At 42.0% G+C, this 22,648-nt stretch overlaps 1 protein-coding gene across 1 annotated transcript in view; it reads right to left on the bottom strand.

The window, feature by feature from the left end:
* The window catches only part of PHF2 (PHD finger protein 2), a 289,360-nt gene that overhangs the window by 46,151 nt on the left and 220,561 nt on the right, over nt 1-22,648 (bottom strand). Inside the window, exon 22 of the mRNA XM_030206771.1 lies at nt 18,650-18,767. Coding sequence (XP_030062631.1) covers nt 18,650-18,767 — 118 coding nt within the window. The remainder of the gene's footprint in view (nt 1-18,649; nt 18,768-22,648) is intronic.

Genomic DNA, 22,648 nt, shown 5'->3' with positions numbered 1-22,648 from the left:
TTTTTACACACTGATTTTTTTAGGTGCAATTTATAGAATTCACCCCGAAGTGCTAATGCGTGCTTAATGAAGGAAAAAAGGCTTACCACAAAATGCTTATGTTTATTTCTTCATTTGATATACTGCCTTTACATAGGTGAGGACAAAGTGATTTACAAAAGAAAAAAAAAAAGAAAGAGACAAACAAATTTATCAAGGGTCATTGTCACAAAACGCCTAGTCACTCACCTGGGGCTAATCCTGTGGTCACTTGGAGGGTCTATCCCCAGCACAGCTCAGGTCCGCCTGCACCTGGGATGTGCTCTACACTAGCACCATCCTCCCTCCGACTGGGTCCCAACCACCTCTGGGCAAGTCTCCTGCTCTCAAGATATCTCCAGTGATTTATATGTTTCTGGGGCTACACTCCCAGTGGTCCCACAGTTCCTAGAGTGGAGGAGTAGCCTAGTGGTTAGTACAGTAGACTTTGATCCTGGGGGAACTGGGTTTGAGTCTCACTGCAGCTCCTTGCCCCAGGTACAAATAAGCACCTATATATACTATATAAACCGCTTTGAATGTAGTTGCAAAACCTACAGAAAGGTAGTGTATCAAGTCCCATTCCTCATTCCCCCCCCCCCCCCCCACCCTAGAAAGTACTCACAAACACACAAACCACCAGGATTCTTAGTCAGTCTAGACATGCAGTCAATAAACTAAAAAAAGTTTATTGTCATAAAAATATTGAACAGTGAACTATAAAAACAGATGGCAAATAGCAGGTAACTGAATAAGGATCAATTATAAAACTATCTAAACATTGTATTACTACCTGGATACTACTGCCTGGGAAGTAAAGGAAATATAGCTGCTCACAGGTTACAGAATATAACTGCTCACAGGGTCTCAGTAAAGATTTCTTTCTCTCTGGCCCAGATGCATTAAAGACGTCGGTAATTCCCGTTCCCTACCGATTCCATAGCGAATCGGTAGGGAACGGGAATGCATCAACGATAGGGAATGCAAATGAGCTACTCGTTGTAGCTCACTTGCATTCTCTATTCCTTCGGTACCTGAGTCGGAGAATCGGGACGTCCCTTTAGATTAGGCTCCTCTTCCTGGTCTCTTCAGCCAATCAAAGCAGGGCTTAGCTGGCTGTTCTCATCAAAACGCGCTCTGATTGGCTGAAGAGACCAGGAAGAGGAGCCTAATCTAAAGGGACGTCCCGATTCTCCGGCAACCAGGAAAATATAAAAGTTTTGCTGTGGAGGGGCGGCGAAGACAAAATAGAAGGGGGGAAAAAAACACCAGCGCCGGCAGAGCTAAAAAAAAATGCGAAAAAAAAGTCGTCTCTCAGAAGCGCAGGGAGAGTACGTCCTTAAAGGACGCCCCTCACATGCGCTCCCTGCTTTTTTTTCTTTTCTTTTTTACCTTTTTTGGGGGCCCTTTTCCTTTCCGATTCCCTCACAGGAGCCCTAAGGAGAGGTCAGACATCTCGTTAGGGTTCCTACGGTAAGGGAATTGGAAAAACGGTAGTGCATCTCATTATAATGGGCTGCAACGGTAGTGCAGCTCATTATAATAGCTTTTCAATCATTTGCATTCCGTTTTCGTTGCCTGCTACCGTGGCAGGGAAAATGCCCTTAGTGCATGCCCGGGGTGAACTACTTGCGTTTTAAACTGGCTGGAACCAGTTTAAAACGCAAGTTGTGGGCTCGTTAGGTTTTGTGCATCTGGGCCTCTGTCTCTACGTCCAAACTGGGACTGGAGAAAAATCCAGTATTTCCCGACTAAATTTGAGCTCCTGGGCCAATCAGACCCAAAACCACATTTTTTTTTAAAGTAGCTGGCCACATCACTGCAGGTTACTTCCTCTTTGTGTTAAACTAAAGAAAGAGCAGTCATTTCTGTATAACAGCTTTAAACATAAAATATGCACCACCTGCTGGCCAAACTAGAGAAACGCACTTCAGGAAATATTCTTATAATTCATATGCTGAAAAATTCACCATTTCGCCACAGTTATAAACACAAGGATACAAACTAGAAAAAAACAACATTGTCACAAAGCCACCACTGACAAAGTTAATCCAGTGAGGATGAGAATCTTGAACTAGAATCTATATGAGATAGGAAACCAATGTAATCAAAGGAACAGAGGAGTGATGTGATCGTTTTTTTTTTCTGGCATGTAATAATAAATGGGCAACAGAGTTCTGTTACCTGATTTACAGTAGTCTAAGCAGGAAATATAAAAGCATCAATTAGAGTGTGCATTGAAGGAAAGTCAAAAAGTTTGTAAATAGCGCATAAGTGGCATAGCCAAAGGAAGCCAGTCCTAAAGTGAGAGATTTGGTTTTCAAAGGATAGTCAGGAATCCAAAGGAAAGGTACTGGTGTCAAAGAATGATGAAAGAACAACAAAGGGATGGAGGGAATAAGTTGCGAACCAGTTATCCCGCAAGCAGTAGTCTTAGAGGTATTAAGAAGAAGTCTGTATGAAGCCATTCCAATGCACGAAGAGCTGAGTAAAGAGGACCAAGGTCAGGGGCAGAGACGGTAGTAAGAAAGATATGCAAATGTCATCGGCATAGAACAAAAAAACAGATATTAAAATATTATAAGAGGGAAGCTAATGGATTGAGGAAGATGTTGAATAAGACAGGAGAGAGAACGGAGCCCTGAGGGACTCCACACTTAAGACAGAAAGCAGCAGATGTAGAGACATAAGTGACTGGTCAGAAAGGTAAGAAGTGAACCAGGAGAGAACATTACCCCCAAAATGAAAAGATTGCATGCAGGACAGCAGAAGGGAATGATTAACCAAATCAAAAGCAGTAATTTGCATGTCACTGTACATTGATTGTGTGCCATTTTTTTTTTGTTTGTTTGGGGGGATGGGGCTTGTCATGGGTACAGAAGAGTTATTTAGCAAATTTGCATTAGAATGCTAACTGGATAATTCTGACTTAACACAGGAGTCTTTAGTGGTTCCTAAATAGGAGGTACTAAGTGCTCTTGCATTAATTATTTTGCAGGTCTCTTGTGCTAATAGAGAAATCAACGGAGGACCTTCAAAAAATTTTTTAAAAATACCTATTTTAGGGATGTGCTAGAAATGGGCTTAGTATGTTTTAATGTGGGATTTTCCCATGCACCGAGCCCGTTTCTTAGCGCATTTAGTAAAAGGGCCCCTATGTTAATTTTTTTTAATGCAGTGGGTGATTAATAACAATGAATAGAATCTCCTATGTCGCATATTTCCTGTTTTTATGGCCTGGTGGAATAGGTGTCCTCAGTTTTTGCATCAGTTTCAATCTGGGCATTAATGAAAATGACTCATAATTTCCATGATTAAATCCCTCCTCTTTTCAAGACTTTTATAAAGCTAGAGAAAGGGATGGTGGCACATATCTGGTGTTGACCCATGGTCTCATAGTTTGGCCTCTTGCTTTTTACCTTCAATATGCCTTGCAAAAGGAAGGTCTATTTGCAGGGCCATTTGTCAGTGTTCCTTTCCTATGGCGGGGCAGACATAGATGTTTCTCTAGCTTGTTCTCTAGTGTAATCTCTGGCTTTGACGCTGTAGAAGGGAGATTCTCTCTCTGTTGGAGAATGGCTCTTGCTATTCTCCCTGCCCCCCCCCCCCCCCGAGTCACTCCCAGATAGGCAGCATGAAAAACTTCTGGATACCAGCACCATTATCTGTCTTTGATGACATCATTGACGGTGACATACATAGTGCTTCTGGCTTTGGTGGCTTTTTTCAAGTGACAGCTTTTTTCGTGACACTTGCATCACTAAGAACATTTTTTATAGCCTGCACATTAGCAGTTATTCATCCAAAGAGGTTTTTTTTGTTTTGCTTTCTAAAGACCTGTCCGCAAGATTTTTTTTACTGACCCCAATGCAGGCGGACTACCACCAAAACACGGCCCATGTTGGGTCCTTCATGAATAAAGTATCCAGCTCATTTTCGAAAGTGATCGCCGGCCATTTCCCGACATAAATCGGGAGATGGCCGGCGATTTCGTAAAAGTGGCGAAATCGGTATAATCGAAAGCGGCATTTTTGACAGCATCGCCACTTTCCCATCGCCTCGCCGGTGAAAGTTCAAGGGGGTGTGTCGGCAGCTTAGCGAAGGCGGGAAATGGGCAGGCATGGGCGTGGCTACCAGATGGCCGGCTTTCGCCGATAATGGAAAAAAAAAGGCCATTCAGCGTGTGGACATTGTCAATTTTGCAATCAAACCATACAGTGTTGTGAGTGGAACCATCCTAGGAAACCATACAAAAAATATCATCATAGAACTTATACTACTTGCGAATCCACATTTGTCATCTACGGCATAATTTGCCCGTGCCAACTTTGGTATGTGGGACGCACAGCGAGACAAGTTAAGACTTGACTTGTCGAGCATAAAAGTAGGTTAAATAAACAAATACTCACAGCTCCGATGTTTGCCCACTGTATAGAATTTAATCATCAATTCGAACAATTGAAATGGTTGGTGATAGACCACGTCATTAGTTCCAACAGAGGGGGCAATTTACAACAAATACTTAATCGGAAAGAACAATTTTGGATCTTTGAATTAAATACTTTAATACCTCATGGATTGAACGATTGCATAGAATGGAATACAGTGATTTGAATAACTTTTTGACATTCTTTATTATTGTCTCTAACGAGGTTCAGGTGCATTTAATATGCTATTCTGGGAGATCATGTGACGTCATTTCCTGTCAGGGAACGGATATATTCCTCTTGTGAAGTCAGAACCATACTAGAGAGTAAGAATTTCCGTTACAGAGCAGAAATCATTTTGGAGTTCCTGAGGAAGTTTTGGACGAAACCCTGCAGAGTTGGACTCTTGATGATCAGTAGAAAGTATAGCGGATTTTTGATACCTTATGGAATACACATCTTTAAAGGGAGCAAAGAGTCAGTGCTCACTTTTGGTGAGAGACACTGTGGAGCCTTCATTTGAAGACATCATGATGGCTTAGCATCCTTAATCCTAAAGAGAACTAATTGATGAAATAAGATAAGTGCTTCTCTCTTTTTCTGTGTATTATCAAAGTTAAGAAAGACCACTATTGGTCAAAGTTTTAGCTTCACCGAGGACTAGTGGAACAGTAGGTGTTAGCTTGACACTTATATCCTTATTAATTTTTATTACTATGGCAGAGTATTAACTCTTATATGATTAGAGCACCTTAGAGTGGTTTGGTTAAGTCACGATATATACAAATATTAAAAAAACCACGGAGGGTTCAATGATTGAGATGCTCAAACCACCCGTAGAGACTGTAAGTTAAATATATAGGTCTCATATTGGGTGAGTTAATACTCTGAAAACCCTCCAAAATAAATATTATATTACATATACAAGAATTAGTCTCCACAGTGTTTAAACTGAATATGAGGTCAAGCTTCACCTTTATTATTATTGTATACACGTTTTGATAGTATCTGGTTCGTATTTGTCATTATATTCTTATGGGCATCTTAGTTTATAGCACTCGTGAATTTTTAGCGAGTGCTAAAAACACTAGTGCGCCTTTGTAAAAGACTCCCTTAGTTACTGAGAACACCTAGGAACTAAACATGAGTCACAAGGAGTGGCCTAGTGGTTAGAGCACCGGTCTTACAATCCAGAGATGGCCGGTTCAAATCCCACTGCTGCTCCTTGTGATCTTGGGCAAGTCACTTAACCCTCCATTGCCTCAGCTACAAACTTAGATTGTGAGCCCTTCTGGGACAGAGAAATATCCAGAGTACCTGAATGTAACTCACCTTGAGCTACTACTGAAAAAGGTGTGAGCAAAATCTAAAGAAATAAATATTACTACATAAGTATTGCCATACTGGGAAAGACCAAAGGTCCATCAAGCCCAGCATAATAATACTGTCACAGCTGAATATTGAGTGCCAGCATCAGCTAGCACTGAATATTTAAGCATATCTTTAAATATCATGTGAAAGGAATGCCAACTGTTGAGTTTAAGGAGTTTAAAAATTGGTCCAATAGTAGCTAGTTTTATGAAATCACATTCCATATAGGGCCCTCCACGCCAAGCACTCTTTATAGAATAACACTTAGCGCCAAGTCCTGTGGCCAACTTTGAGTGTGTGGTGCACAAGTTGGACACGAACCTTGGAATTCAATAACATTGGGGCCCTTTTACTAAGCCACATAAGCATCTACGTGCACCCAACATGCGCCAAAATGGAGTTACTGCCCGGCTACCCTATGGCTCTTGCAGTAATTTCATTTTTGGCAAGCATCCAACACATGGCAAGTTTCATTTTACACACGTAGGTCATTACCACTCAGTTACCGCATGAGACTTTACCACTAGGTCAATGGCTGGCAGTAAGGTCTCAGACCCAAAATGGACGTGCACCAATTTTCATTTTGCCGCATGTCCATTTTTGGCAAAAAAAAAAAGACATTTTTTACAGATGCCCTGAAAAATGATTCTGCACGTGCCCAAAACATGCGTCTACACTACCGCAGGCCATTTTTCAGTGGGCCTTTGTAAAGGGCCCCTTTGCATCTAAATGATGGAAATGTCTCTGACTCGCCCCTGGCCACACCCCCTCTTGGGTTGCATATGAGACAGTATTGGCACACAAGTTTATAGAATAGTGAACAGGCAGAAGCACACAAAACTCTAAATTATTCCCAATTAATGCTAATAATTGGTGTTAATTTGCTGTAACCTAATTAGGCTGCATTTCTCAGGATTAAGCTCAAAATTGTTCTGCATAGAACTAATTGTTAGGTGACACAGGGCAAACCTACTATTGAAAAACCATCAAGTGTCTTTCCCTGAATTTCATTACAATATAGTAATATTGACAAAAGGATAAAGATCATTTGTTTTGTTTTTATTTTTCAGACTTTCACCCAAATACAGCTAGGTACTTGCTTCCAAAAGTTGCCAACCAGAAGAGAACTGCATGTCTATGAAAGATTTAATAGTTTGATGCATTGTTTTAATTCTTTTATATTGAATTATTCACTCTTCTTATCAGCCACCTGCCATTCTCCAGTGGCCTATGGTATTGATATTTTGATGTCAATTCACTCCAACCTACAATGAGGCCAGTGGTTCCAACTATCAACCAGCCATACCATAATACCACTGTAATACTGTGACAGATGTTAAAATTTCCCTAACAGTTCGACAACATCCATATCTTCTTAACAGCACAGCTTATCATACCTTTTAAGGGTAGGAAAAAGCCTCAGAAAATTCAGGTAGCTTTACTGAAATATGTTTTGCAGTTTTGCTCCCTTCTTTTCAATCACCAGCTTAAAAAAAAAAAAAAACTTCTTTTTATTCTATAACATGCAACTTCAAAAATCATTCATATCTAAAAAAAATGTTCCAATACCTCTCACAGTCTATGTTCATAAACACACTTTTATATTTAACAGGCTAAAATGTGGCTCATGAAATAATCCAATTATCTTTTGAAGTTCCACTCTTATCTTTTAAAGGTGTGCAGCACACTTAAGGAGTGGCCTAGTGGTTAGGGTGGTGGACTTTGGTCCTGGGGAACTGAGGAACTGAGTTTGATTCCCACTTCAGGCACAGGCAGCTCCTTGTGACTCTAGGCAAGTCACTTAACCGTCCATTGCCCCATGTAAGCTGCATTGAGCGGGAAAGCACAGGGTACAAATGTAACAACAAAAAAAATACAGTCCAACAGAATAACTCCAATGTGACCAGTATGTCATGGCTCCCTCACCACTGCTGCATCAGGGATCCTTCAATCTTGCTGCTTATAATTTTCACACTCTAAACTCTCTTCATTACTCCAGATAGCGCTGTCATATTTTGACCCTTATTTTAGAAGCTTAGAAATGTCTCACACCCCAATCCCAGCCTAGGTTCTGACAGAGGGTTCCTGGTGATCGAGTAGGAACAGAATCCAAAATGGTGCCCCTGAGCCCAAGTGGAAATTTCACAGTACTAGTATTAGAGGTAAAGCTGCCCAGGATGCCTTTTTTCTCTCCATGCAAATCACTGCTCCCACTGGACATGATGGGGAAGGCACACGCAGCCATGCATGTCCTTACTCATATTTTATCATCTGCTCTGCATTTGTCAGGATCTTTATAAAACACATCCTGACGTGAATGTGTGCAATTCCTTCTGCTTTTTAAAAATATAATAATGAGGATTAATAATGATTTTTGAGTCGCTGGATATGCCTTAAGACTACCTTTTTCTTCATGGATTAAAGGAGTTTGCAGGAAGGGATTAATCAAGCATTTAGATGATTGGCTAATTGGGGTCTTTTCTAAATGAAGTCCCAATAAGTAGTGATATATGAGAAACGTAAGAAATTTGAATTACCCCGCCGACCCAACGTAAAATCCCCACACCTGGCAACACAACACAACCAATGACCATACTGGACAATTTACAATCTTCCCTCCCTTCAACCTTCATGGTGCCTGAAACGCACCTACCTTATTCGACTACAACATAACCTTGTATTTGTTCTCAACCGGACTTGGCGTATGCCTTTATGGTACTGTGTAAGCCACATTGAGCCTGCAAATAGGTGGGGAAAATGTGGGGTACAAATGTAACAAATAAATAAATTAATTAATTAAAATGCTGTTTCACGTTCCGCATGTCAAAACTGTCGCACAGAGGTATTCAAAATGTAGTCAATTATGTTTATTTTAATTACTAATCCAGCTTCCAAAGGGCTCCTTTTTACCAAGCTGCAGTAAACATAGTAACATGTAAGTGACGACAGATAAAGACCTGAATGGTCCATCCAGTCTGCCCAACAGTCACATTCATTAACAATTCTAGATTAAATCAACACTGAATGTGATATTATATACTTGATCATGGTCTTTCGTCGTTGTTTCTGCGACATGACCGTAGAAGTCCACCTTGCTCTGTCCTTATGTTTCAACTACTGGAGTTGCCGTCAAGGCCTGTCCCAATCCGTGTTGTCATTTGCAGGACACAGATCATAAATAGTCTGCCTGGCACTGTCCTCACATTCCAAATTACTGGAGTTTCCATCAAAGCTCTCTAAAGCCCATCCTAAACCGGATTGCTATATGAGGGACTCAGACCGTACAAGCCAGCCCAGAGCTCACCTTAGTTGATACAGCCAGAGTTGCCATCTAAGCACCACTTGACATGCAAACCTTAAGTTTTGTTTTTTTATAATTAGAGATCCTCTGTGTTCATTGAATTGTGCCAGTTTTTTTCCTCCACCACCTCCCTCAGAAGAGCATTTCAGGCATCAACCACCCTCTCCGTGAAAAAGAATTTTCTGATATTAGTCCTAAGTCTACCACCCCACAACCTCAATTCATGTCCTCTAGTTTTACCGTTTTCCCTTCTCTAGAACATATTTGTTTCTATATTAATACCTTTCAAGTATTTAAACATCGTATCATATCTCCCCTGTCCTTCCTCTCCTCTAAGGTATACATATTCAGGTCTTCCAGTCTCTTCTCATATGTCTTTTGGCGCAATCCCCATATCATTTTTGTCTCCTTCCTCTCGATTGCTTCAAGTCTTCTTACATCTTTAGCAAGATACAGCCTCCAAAACTGAACACAATACTCCAGGTGGGGCCTCACCAACGACTTGTACAGAGGCATCAACACCTCCTTTCTTCTGCTGGTTACACCTCTCTCTACACAGCCACTGCCTTGTCACACTGTTTTGTTGCCTTCAGGGGCCCTGCGGTAACTTCAGCGCGTGGATTTACTGCATGCCAAGGCCCCTTTCACCACAGCTGTAAGTGCACACTTGCCACACGGCCATTTCCAGTGGGATCCCTTACTGGCACCTATTTAATACACCTGGAGTGGGCTTCAACAGCAACTCCACCACTTGGGAAGGTCAGAATCGCGTTGACTTCTATGGTCTGTGTACTGAAAATGGCAAGGATAGATCAAATCCGTGAATTTTATATCGCATTTACATTATATGCCATGAATCTAAGAGGGGGAGAGGAAGACACTTTAAGGTTCATAGCGAGTAAAATGTTGACAGTTTGCAACATTATTAGATTGTTGATTTAATCAAGTATTGATTGACAATAAATATGACAATGTTGCAACCATAATTTTAAAACCACTGTATCAAATATAAATGTCTATTTGTGGTAAATATTGTGATGCTAGTATTTGATGATAAGAACGTAAGCATTGCCATACTGGGATGGACCAAAGGTCCATCAAGCCCAGCATCCTGTTTTCAACAGTGGCTAATAAAATCACAAGTGCCTGACAATATCCCAAAAGAGTAAAACAGATTTTATGCTGCTTATCCTAGAAATAAAGCAATGGATTTTCCCAAGTCCATCCTAATAATAAGCTTATGGATTTTCTTTTAGGAAATTATCCAAACCTTTTTTAAACCCTGCTAAGCTAACTGCTTAGTATAAGCTGCAGGAGAGATAGGTGCAGCTCTGGCCACCTTGTGGGCAGAGTGGATGGACCATGTGTGTCTATCTGCCATCATTTACTAAATTATAGCCATCTTATTTTATGTTTCAAAGGCTTGTGTGTCTGTTTTTAAGAATGAAGGGTTCTGTGTGTTTTTAAGAATACAGATGTCTGCTATGCTCACTCATGCATCAATATGATAAGGAGACTAGGCTCCTGAAAACAACCACAGATAAGCTGATTTAACCTACGGTCAATGTAAAAAGTGTTCTATATATAAACACAGAGCTAGAAAAGGATCACCGTATTATACTATCAGATCAACACAATCTGATCCTTTAGCTATTTCTCAATGTGGTGATGCTCAAAGTGAGGCGTTGTGATAGAGTTTGTGGTGAAAGTGAGGTACGGTAAGGAAATGATTGTTAAAAAGTGTATTCTTTTGCAGAAGGCAGTTGAGTACGCCACGGACCCTGAAGCAGGAACCAAAACCTTGGCCAAAGTTGGCCGTGGACAGTTATACGAGACTGAGCTGCTGAAGATAAGTTCAAATTTAACCTTAGAAGTCTGGTTAATTCTAGTAAAGTAGACCCAATGTATAAGAACAATTGGAGGTTTTAATGCCAGTGGTGAGTGAGAGGGTTCCCTAAGGTTGACATAGCTTGGAAGTACTACTACTACTACTTATCATTTCTATAGCGCTACTAGATGTATGCAGTGCTGTACATTTGAACAAGAAGAGACTGTGAAAATGATGAGGCTATTGTGAAGATGAAGCTACCACCTCAGGATCCCAGGTCCCTCTTTCACTCAGGGTGAGCTAGTTCTCAGTATGCAGATTTTATGTAAATTAGTCTACTACCCCTTTCTGCTCAGGGTGACCTGCTTCTCAAAAGGCAAACATAGTCAGGTCTCACCAACAGGATATTTCTCATACAAATCTTTTATTCCCGCTTCCTGGGGCACACTTCTTCCAGCTTAAAACACTTTTACAAGCTTAAACAGTTCTTCCAGCTTAAACATTTCTTCCTACTCAGTTCAATCTTCCAGCTTAAGCACCTGGACATACAGTCCTTCCTTGTAACATGGACACCCAGTCCTTCCTTGTAACCTGGACACACAGTCCTTCCTTGTAACACACAGTTCTTATACCTGACACTCTAGGGCCTTCTTACCCCAGCCAGCTTCCTTGCTTTGCACACAGTTCACCACCAGTCCAAAGGGCTCAGCCAGTACTTCTCATGGGGATCCTCCTGCTTCAGTTACCAGCTCTCTTCTTCAGCTGCTAGCTCTCCTCTCTCCCTCACACTCAGGTGGGGTATTAAGTGGTTAATGACCAAACAGGACCCAGCCCATAACCTGCTGCACCTGTTTCTATCCCCAGGACTCTCCTCGGTCCTAGCGACCTCCTGCTATACACCCCTTACTGGCTCCCTTTAGTGACTCACCCAGCCCTTCTCCCTAGACATTTTAGGGGAACAGCGCCCTCTAGGGGCCTAACCAGGGTAGGACAGCCTCTTCCTTCTCACAAGACAGACCCTGCTCGACAGAGCTTACAATCTAATTAGGACAAACAGGACAAATAAGAGAAAAGGGAATTACTAAGGTGGTGATGATAAAATAAGGGTACTGAACAAGTGAGTAAGGGTTAGGAGTTAAAAGCAGCATCAAAAAGGTGGGCTTTTAGCTTTAATTTGAAGATGGCCAGAGATGCAGCTTGACATACCGGCTCAGGAAGTCTATTCCAGGCATATGGTGCAGCAAGGTAAAAGGAACGGAGTCTGGAGTTAGCGGTGAAGGAGAAGGATGCAGACAAGAGAGATTTACCCAGTGAACGGAGTTCCCAGGGAGGAATGTACGGAGAGATGAGAGTGGAGAGGTACTGAGGAGCTGCAGAGTGAACGGAGTGACCCCCAATACCTTTTGAGGCCTTTCCTCCATTTTTTTTGAGCATCACCACATTGAGAAACAGCCAAAGGATCAGACTGTGTTGATCCAATGTAGAAAGTGAACAAGCTACTTCTATATAGGACAAGGAAGTAGGGATGGACCAATGAAAACTGAATCACAGAACTTTGGCGTAACATAGTAACATAACATAGTAGATGACGGCAGAAAAAGACCTGCACGGTCCATCCAGTCTGCCCACAAGATAACTCATATTGCTACTTTTTGTGTATACCCTACTTTGATTTGTACCTGTGCTCTTCAGGGCACAGACCGTATAAGTCTGCCCAGCTCTATCCTCGCCTCCCAACCACCAGCCCCGTCTCCCAACCACCAGCTCTGGCACAGACCGTACAAGTCTGCCCAGCACTATCCTCGCCTCCCAACCACCAGTCCCGCTTCCCACTACCAGCTCTGGCACAGACCGTATAAGTCTTCCCAGCACTATCCCCGCCTCCCTACCACCAGCCCCGCCTCCCGATCTTGACTAAGCTCCTGAGGATCCATTCCTTCGGCACAGGATTCCTTTATGCTTATCCTACGCATGTTTGAATTCCGTGGGAACTTTTGCGTAAAAACTGGAAAAATATAGGGCCCTGTTTACAAAGGCGCATTAGTGTTTTTAGCAGAGGAATATTATGGGCATCTACACGGTTAGCGTGCACTAACTTTTAGAGCACACTAAAAATGCTAGCGCGCCTTTGTAAACAGGCCCTATAGTTTATTATGAGAAAGAAGTCTGTAGGTTGACATAAAACAATCCCCAAAAGGCGGTGGAAATTCAGAAGGTAGACTCAACACAGTTCCGTGTTTCAGCGCTAGGCGCCTGCATCAGGAGTCAACAATCTGAATGGTTTAAAGCACAAATAACGTGGTAAGGGGTTAGGTAATCTTCAAAGGGAAATGATTGGTATAAATAGTTTCTCTGCTTCACGCTCTGAGAAAATATAATGCGGCCTGTCTCCTTTTCTGTTTGTTTTTTCAAGCTAATTCCGTAGCAGGGCTCCTACCTATGGCACTGTTTTATGGCACCTATTTTAAGCCACGAAGTAAACACTAACTTTTTCTTTTTAGAATACTCGTGGCAGAAAATGTCTTTACAATCTACATGGCACCAAAACAAAACTGGTGCTGAAAAAAGTGCTATTTTATAAGCTGCGCTTAAAGCTAGCTGCGGTTTTTATTGAATAGTGCTTATGCCCGGGAATTCCGTCTAACTTTAGGCATGGGCCATTTGCACCAACTGAAATGTGTACACCTACATTAGGCACGCATACCCATTATTCTATAAAAACATGCATTCATTTTAGGAATGCCTCCATGCTGCCCATGACCCTCCCCTTTCCACGCCCCCTTTTTCAAATCATGCATAAAATTCTAGGTGCAGATCCTGTGCGTAAATTTTTACGCATAAAGTTCAATTAAATTTAAGTAGTGCAAATAATTGCTTGTTAAAGCCCCTCATTGGTGCTAATTAGCTTGTTTAATTACACTGTGCATGCAAATGAGCACATGCCCAAATTTGCACATACATTTTTTGGCAAATATACAGAATTAGGTGATTAAAGTGCAATAACTTATAGCTGGTATAGGTGCCCGCATCTAGATTTTAGCCACAAAGGGCTAGATTCTATATAAGGCGCCTGAAAAATCCACACCGAAAAAAATGATGCCTAGGTATATTCTCTAAAGTACGCCTATATTTTATAGAATAAATTTCTGCACGGTATATAGAATATGCTGAGCGGCTCACAGCACATCTACATTTGGTCATGTCCATTTAGGCCATGTTTTACTTGGCGAAAATTCCCAATGCCTAAGGTCATCTTTTACAAAGCTGCACTAGCGATTCCTGTGCGGCAAATGAGAGGAAGCCCATAGGAATTGAATGGGCTTCCTCTTGTTTGCCGCACTGAGAATCGGCAGTGCGGTTTTGTAAAACAGGCCCTATATTAAGCGCAGATTGGGTGTATTCTATAACAATGGACGTAGATTTTAGAAATGTCCATGTCCCGCTCATGGTCATGCCCGCTTTTCAACTATGTGACTTAGTTGTGTCGCTTATGGGCGCCACTGAAATGTGAGAAAACCAGGACACATTCATCAACAGTCTTTATTAAGACCAACAACGTTCTATTTTAAAGACACACCATTGAAAATATTTGCGTTTGCCAAATAGTTTTACTAAGACTAATGTGGTACCGTGTTGAGTCATCATCTAATAAAACTTTTTTACTACATACCAAGAGTCCTTGGTCTGTTTTGAAGAGTCAGATCCTGTTCCCACTTCTTGTTCTGTCTGGACATTAGCATAAGAGCCAGACTTCCTGCAAAACAGTTGTACGCATGTACCAGGCAAGTTCCTCCCCTTGCTTTTGTTTGTTAGCACAAATTAACCACACATACTATTCGTATCATTTCCTTTGAGCATCGCTTAGGGGTCCCTGTTACTAAGGTGCACTGAAAAATGGCCTGTGGTAGTGTAGGTATGGGTTTTGGGCGCACACAGAACCATTTTTCAGCTCACCTGTAAAAAAGGGCTTTTTAAAATTTTTGCTGAAAATGGACGTGTGGCAAAATGAAAATTACCACGCATTCATTTTGGGTTTGAGACCTTACCGCCAGCCATTAACTTAGCAGTAAAGACTCACGCGGTAACTGACCCAAGCACGTCGAATGCCACTTGGCGCGCATAACTGACACGTGCCACAAAATAAAAAATATTTTTTCAGACATGTAAAGTGGACACGCACCAAAAATGAAATTACTGCAAAGGCCACATGGTAGCCAGGCGATAACTCGGAATTGGCACACGTTGGGCAGGTGTAGGCACTTAAGCGGCTTAGTAAAAAGGCCCCTTAGTGATTTTCCTGCGCTGTTGTTGCGCTATGGCATTTTGCATTGTGGGCTTTAGCGCCCAGCTTTGAGCATTGGCCCCCAAGACAGCAGCTGGCTATCACAAATCTGGATTATTTTGTCCTGTCCTTGCTCTGCCCCTGACTCAGACACATAGTATAGGACAGCTCCATAATATCCATATTCAAAAGCATGGATTAATGAGAAAGTCAACATGGATTTAGTGAAGGGAAATCTTGCCTCACCAAGCTACTACATTTCTTTGAAAGGGTGAACAAACATGTGGATAAAGGTGAGCCGGTTGATATTGTGTATCTGGATTTTCAGAAGGCGTTTGACAAAGTACCTCATGAAAGACTCCAGAGAAAATTGGAGAGTCAAGGGATAGGAGGTAGTGTTCTATTGTGGATTAAAAACTGGTTAAAAGATAGAAAACAGAGCAAGGGGAAAGGGAATGGGACTTATATACCACCTTTCTGTGGTTTTTCCAACTACATTCAAAGCAGTTTACATAGTATATACAGGTACTTACTTGTACCTGGGACAATGGAGGGTTAAGTGACTTGCCCAGAGTCATAAGGAGCTGCAGTGGGAATTGAACCCAGTTCCCCACGGTCAAAGTCCGGTGCACTAACCACTAGGCTACTCAGGGTTAAATGGTCAGTATTCTCAATGGAGAAGGGTAGTTAGTGGGGTTCCTCAGGGGTCTGTGCTAGGACCGCTGCTTTTTACCATATTTATAAATGACCTAGAGATGGGAGTACTAGTGAGGTAATTACATTTGCTGATGACACAAAGTTATTCAAAGTCGTTAAATTGCAGGAGGATTGTGAAAAATTACAAGAGGACCTTACGAGACTGGGAGACTGGGCACCTCAAATATTGTGTTCAATTCTGATCGCCGCATCTCAAAAAAGATATAGTGGAATCAGAAAAGGTGCAGAGAAGGGTGACGAAAATGATAAAGGGGATGGGACAACTTCCCTATGAGGAAAGGCTAAAGCGGCTAGGGCTCTTCATCTTGGAGAAAAGGCTGCTGAGGGGAGATATGATAGAGGTCTATAAAATAATGAGTGGAGTTGAACGGGTAGATGTGAAGTGTCTGTTTACGCTTTCCAAAAAAACTAGGACTAGGGGGCATGCAATGAAGCTACAATGTAGTAAATTTAAAACGAATCAGAGAAAAGTTTTCTTCACTCAACATGTAATTAAACTCTGGAATTTGTTGCCAGAGAATGTGGTAAAGGTGGTTAGCTTAGCGGAGTTTAAAACAGGTTCGGACGGCTTCCTAAAGGAAAGTCCATAGACCATTATTAAATGGACTTGGGGAAAATACACTATTTCTGGGATAAGCAGTATAAAATGTTTTGTACTTTTTTGGGATCTTGCCAGGTATTTGTGACCTGGATTGGCCACTGTTGGAAACAGGATGCTGGGCCTTTGTTCTTTCCCAGTATGGCAATACTTATGTACTTATATAATCTGAAGGATTATGGATTTATATGGATTTTGGTGTCTAGTATCTGTATAAACCTTTACAAAACTGATCCACAGATTACTTAAAAAAAAAAAAAAAGACAAAACCCAAGTCTATATAAAAACTGAAATATTTTACTTTTTTTTAAAACTTTGATCTAAGTTTACTTAGATTCCATGAACTTGATACAAGAGCATTTGATTGGAATTGGTAAATAAACACTGTAATAGATAGCCACAATAAACTTCAGTAGAAATGTACATGTTGCGAAAATAATAATAATAATAACAATAATAATAATAATAATCATAATAAAAACAGCATGATATCAGGGTTATATTATATAAATGCTCAACAAGAACAATATACCGTGTCTAGGGAAGCTATAAAAAAAACTGCTCTGGGTTAATCTGGGGCCCTATTAATCTAACATCTAAGATGATCTGCACATTCACAAACCATGTCCAACAAGAACAATAAAATGATTAGTTAATAAGGCCTCAGTTGTTTCCTGTAGCTGTATTTTTTTTTCTTTTTGTAGATATAACTTCCAGGTAATGTGTATATAAACAAAGCTCATAAGAAATGTACAAATATAAAAAGCTACAAACATTAATAAATTACATCATCACAAAACACAGAAACACTTCACAAGGTGCTGTTAAAATAACTGTATCCCCCTCATGATACAAGAATTTAATTTAAGAGCTGGTATTAAATTTGAAGACTGAGCTTCAAAATGTGTCTTAAATAGATTTTTCTTTTTGTATTTGATTCTGTATAAGACATTTTTTTTTATAAGGCTGCACAAAATGTACTTGTTTTTCAGGCAACACCTTCCCCCTCCTAAAAACAAAAATACAAAAAATAAAAAAAGGAAAAAAATAAAGCTGAAAAAGAAAGTGTATTGAACTAAATATATCAGTTCGTAATACTCAGCAAAAAGCTGTATAAATGTTTGACATCTATAGAAAGAAATTTGTAAAGATATTTTTATTTAAAAAAAGTTATTTAAAACGCTATTTACAAGCTACGCTCTATGAAAATATGCCTTAGTAAACACATCTAAAATTAAAATATGGGGTTGCCTGAGAAACAAATTTTAACCCTTAAGTGCTTATGTGCAGACAAGCCATTAATTTGCAGTAACGCACTCTACACCAAACACTAAAGAGTTGAGAAAAAAACGTATCCCACTAAATTGTTACAGAGCTGTCATTAGCATGTTTCCACATGTGCATGTGTGTACACAGTCCTAATTTCCAGAGCTTAAGTGAGCACCAACAATTATATCTGAAAAGACCTCTACCCACAAGTGCTGCAGTTCAACTGACCACAAAAGAAGTGGCTTGTGGTTTCCTGCCACTGTGTTCACGTGTATCAGTTGCTTTGAGTTCCAGAAATTACAGAGCTTTAGAAAACCATGAAACCCAGACATGGCATATGGTAAAGATGGAGACAGTAAGCCTGGCCAGTGTATCCACTGGCAATCCATGAATAAAGAATTTCTGAAATGAAGCATAATTGCAAAACTGATGAGCACCAGATTCTGCTTAAAGTGTGTGTGTGGTGGGGGGGGGGGGGGGGGGGGGAGAGGGGAAAAAACCCTCAAACAATTAAATAACCAGCTTCTTCACTCACAAGCAAGTTAATGGGATACTTTCCTCCAAACTGGAATGGTCCTCAGTTTCTCTCAGTCTTTGACCTTTCATTTGATATTTTTTTTTTTAATCACAAGTCACTCTCAGCAATTTGAGAAAGGACATCTATATTAAAAAAATATTTACAGCGGTACTCTGTACACTTTAACTGCTGACAGTTAAAAAGGATTACTAAAGTGGTGGCACTTTCTTCTCCCCCCTCCCACCACGCCCCCAGTGACACGGTGCAGAATGTAACACAGTCCTCGGAGAGCTGCAGAGTTCCTCTCAGCTCAGGGATTACCGAACGCACAGAAGTCCCAGCTTTAGAAATGTTAAAGTAGTAATTTGCCATTCCGATGTATTTTCAGAATCTTCCCAGCCTCTGCTTGGCCGTTGCCATTCCCTTTTAGAGCGTTTTCCTGAAAATTGACAGAGAAGAAAATCAAAGAATAGAAGTGAAAATGCTAAGACTCAAAGTAATTTTTGAATGGGGGGGGGGGGAAGGGGAGGCTATTCTTAGCCTTTTATTAATAAAAACACATGGGCTATTTTACTACAGTGCTCTAAGCAGTTAATGCACATCTGGTGCACCATGAAATGCGCACAACTGATAGTATTCTATAAGCTGAGCGTGTGTGTTACTTAGCAACACACACGTACACTCCTTGGCAGATGCACATTATGCCCCTAATTTTAGAAAGTTGAACACCCAAATTTGTGACTAGCTTGCATATTTGCGTGCAGAAATTGTAGGACAAGGGCAACTGCGTGTGTAACTCAGGGGTCCTTTTACTAAGCCACGGTAAAAAGTGCCCAGCAGTAGTGTGGGCATGTGTTTTTGGTGCACGCTGGGCCATTTTTTAAAAATCATGGCTGGGAAAAAGGGGTTTTTTTTTTAAAATGGGGGCAGTAAATGGCCAAGCGCTAAAATGAAAAGTAGCACACGGCTATTTACTGTCTGAGCCCTTACTGTCACTCATTGACCTAGTGGTACGGGCTCACACGCAGTACTCATGCGGCATGCGCCAATGTGGCCAAGCTGCTGATTACCACCAGGAATGCCCCCCATGGTAGAAAAATAGAAAAAACAGGAAACAGCGTGCGCCAACTTCGAAACTGCTGCTGAGTGGACGCGCTAGCTGGGCAGTAGTGTTGATTTGGCATGCATTACATGCTCAGAAGCCCTACTGCCGCTTTGCAAAAAGGACCCCTTCATGAGCTGATAGTTGGTGTTAAGCGATAATAGTTATAATTGGCGCCAATTAGAAGTTACGTGTGCAAATGCCCTTAAATCGGTATTATATTAGTTGTGCACTCAAATTGCAGAGTACCCAACTTTAAGGGAAGCTGGGGCATGAGTGGGTCAGGGGCGTGTCAGCCATTTAGCACAAGGGTTATAGAATGCTAGCACTGATGCGCCTAACTGCCTACAGTTAGGCGTAAGCATCTACGTCAGTCAGTTAGTGCGCTGACAAAAGTTCTTACGCCTAAAGTTAAGCATGTAAATGAAGACGTACGTTAGCATTCTATAACGGTAGTTGCACACACAACTGCTGTTACAGAAGTCACTCTTAGTGTACATCATCCCTACACCTAAATTTTGGCAACCTTTTGAGAATTTACCCCTATATGACTTACGCGCACTGGCAACATAAGTTTCAATTACTGAAGCCGATGACGTGCTAGGCTTCTGTAACAGACATACACTATTACCCCCAAATTCTATACATCGCGCCTTAATATCCACACGGAAATCAAAGCATATTCTATAACAAAGCGCAAAACTTAACATCCAATTAACAGTACAGATTAGCTAATTAACCAGTAAACAAGCAATTATCAGCACTACTGGCAGTAATTATGATTTACACACACAGCTCGCTAAGCATATTCCGTAACATGGTGCGTGTACATTTCAAGTGTCATAGGTGAAAAGTGGGCGTGGTTATGGGCGTGGAATGGGCGCTTCTAAAATCTATGCACATTATTATAGAATACACCCCCTCTGAGCCTAATATAGGTGTCGGGATTTACACCAAGTAAAACATGGCCTAAATGGACATGGCCAAACTTGGTTGCGTGGAGAGGCGCTTAGCATATTTTATATATTGCACTGAAATTTAAGCCTATTCTATAAAATTTGGGCATACTTTACAGAATTCACCTCAGTGTATTTTTCTCCTGCGCAGGTTTTTCAGGTGCCATATATAGAATCTGGCCCTTTCTGCCGAACCTGAGGCAACGGCTTATAGATTTGCAGCTTATAGAATTTTATGTTATGCCAAAAATTAGTCAAAAATCTCCAAAATTACTATGGTCAGGGAAGCTGGCAAACACCTTGGCCCAAACACAGGGGCCTTTTACAGAGTGGCGGTGAGCCCAACATGGGCTTACCACTCACTCTTTCAGGACTACCGCCGGCCCAACGTGGCCACCGACGGTAGTCCCGGCCCGAGCGTGCGCCATTTCCGGGGGAAAAAGAAAACCCCCGGAAATGGCTTGCATGGCACTAACCTGGCGGGAATTGGGATCACCTGCCTGGTTACCTCCGGGTTAGCGTGGGAGCCCTTATCGCCACCTCAATGGGTAGCGGTAAGGGCTCCCCTCAACATAGCCATGCAGTAAGAGTTCTCTTACCGCATGGCCATATGTGTCTGGGGAAAAACAGCCCCCATCGCTAGCCCAGGGCCCTTTTTCCCACAGCTTAGTAAAAGGACCCCACTGCTAGTAAGAAATATAATCATTTGGTTCCTCCAACTTTTTTAACAAGTCCAATCTCTTATTTTGGTATCTAGTAAAATGAGTAGTATAACAAAGTAACTGAATGGGCATAATCGAACGGCGCCGGCCATCTATACGGGCGGCCATCTATTTGGCCGGCGCCATAAAGAGTGGTCCCGAACCGTATTATCGAAAAAGATGGGCGGCCATCTTTCGTTTCGATAATACGGTTGGGGCCAGCCAAAATTCCTTGGATTTGGCCGGGTTTGAGATGGCCGGCATTGGTTTTCGTCGATTATGGAAATCGAAGTCGGCCATCTCAAACCCGGCCAAATCCAAGGCATTTGGTCGTGGAAGGGGCCGGCATTTGTAGTGCACTGGACCCCCTGACATGCCAAGACACCAACCGGGCACCCTAGGGGGCACTGCAATGGATTTCATTAATTGCTCCCAAATACATAGCTCCATTCCCTTGGGTGCTGAGCCCCCCAAATCCCCCCCCCCTCACAACTGCACACCACTACCATAGCCCTTATGGGTGAAGGGGGGCACCTACATGTGGGTACGGTGGGTTTTGGAGGGCTCCCATTTACCACCAGAAGTGTAACAGATGGGGGGCGGATGGGCCTGGGTCAGCCTGCCTGAAGTGCACTGCAGTACCCCCTAAAACTGTTCCAGGGACCTGCATACTGCTGTCAGGGAGGACCAAGTAAAGTCGGCCAAATGCTCGTCAGAGCCGGTCTTTTTTTCTCATTATCGGCCGAGGGTGGCCATGTATTAAGCATGCCCCCGTCCCGCCTTCACTACACCTCCAACATGCCCCCTAACACTTTAGCCGCCCCTGCGACAGATTGCAGTTGAGGCCGGTGAAAATTGGCTTTCAATTATGCAGCTTTCGCCAGCCTTGAGAGATGGGTGGCCATCTCCCGATTTGTGTCAGAAGATGGCCGCCCTTCTCTTTCGAAAATAAGCAGGATAGTAACATAGTAGATGACGGCAGACCTGCACGGTCCATCCAGTCTGCCCAAGATAAACTCATATGTGCTACTTTTTGTGTATACCTTACCTTGATTTGTATCTGCCATTTTCAGGGCACAGACCGTAGAAGTCTGCCCAGCACTAGCCCCGCCTCCCAACCACCAGCCCCGCCTACCCCCCCACCAGTTCTGCCTCTCGGCTAAGCTTCTGAGGATCCATTCCTTCTGAACAGGATTCCTTTATGTTTATCCCACGCATGTTTGAATTCCGTTACCGTTTTCATCTCCACCACCTCCCGCGGGAGGGCATCCCATGTATCCACCACTCTCTCCGTGAAAAAATACTTCCTGACAATTACAGTGTCAGAACAGGTTGACATTTGGAATACACACTTAGCCAAGACCTTAGAGAAAACGGCCCCACTAACAAACGCTCACTTTGGGTTTCTCCAGAACTTCGGACCCTTAAACGAGATGGTGTAAATCTCACCTGGATGAAGACAGGCTAAACTGTAGGAACACACAACAAAGTACCTCCAAGCCTTAACAGCAACCAAAAAAACAATATTTCTCTCAATGCATTGCACAGGTTGCCAATTCAA

This window comes from Microcaecilia unicolor, chromosome 6 (genome assembly GCF_901765095.1).
Source record: "Microcaecilia unicolor chromosome 6, aMicUni1.1, whole genome shotgun sequence".
In the NCBI taxonomy this organism is placed as follows: Eukaryota; Metazoa; Chordata; class Amphibia; order Gymnophiona; family Siphonopidae; genus Microcaecilia; species Microcaecilia unicolor.
The sequence above is the reverse complement of the archived record's forward strand: the minus strand, read 5'-3'. Positions and strand labels throughout refer to the sequence as shown.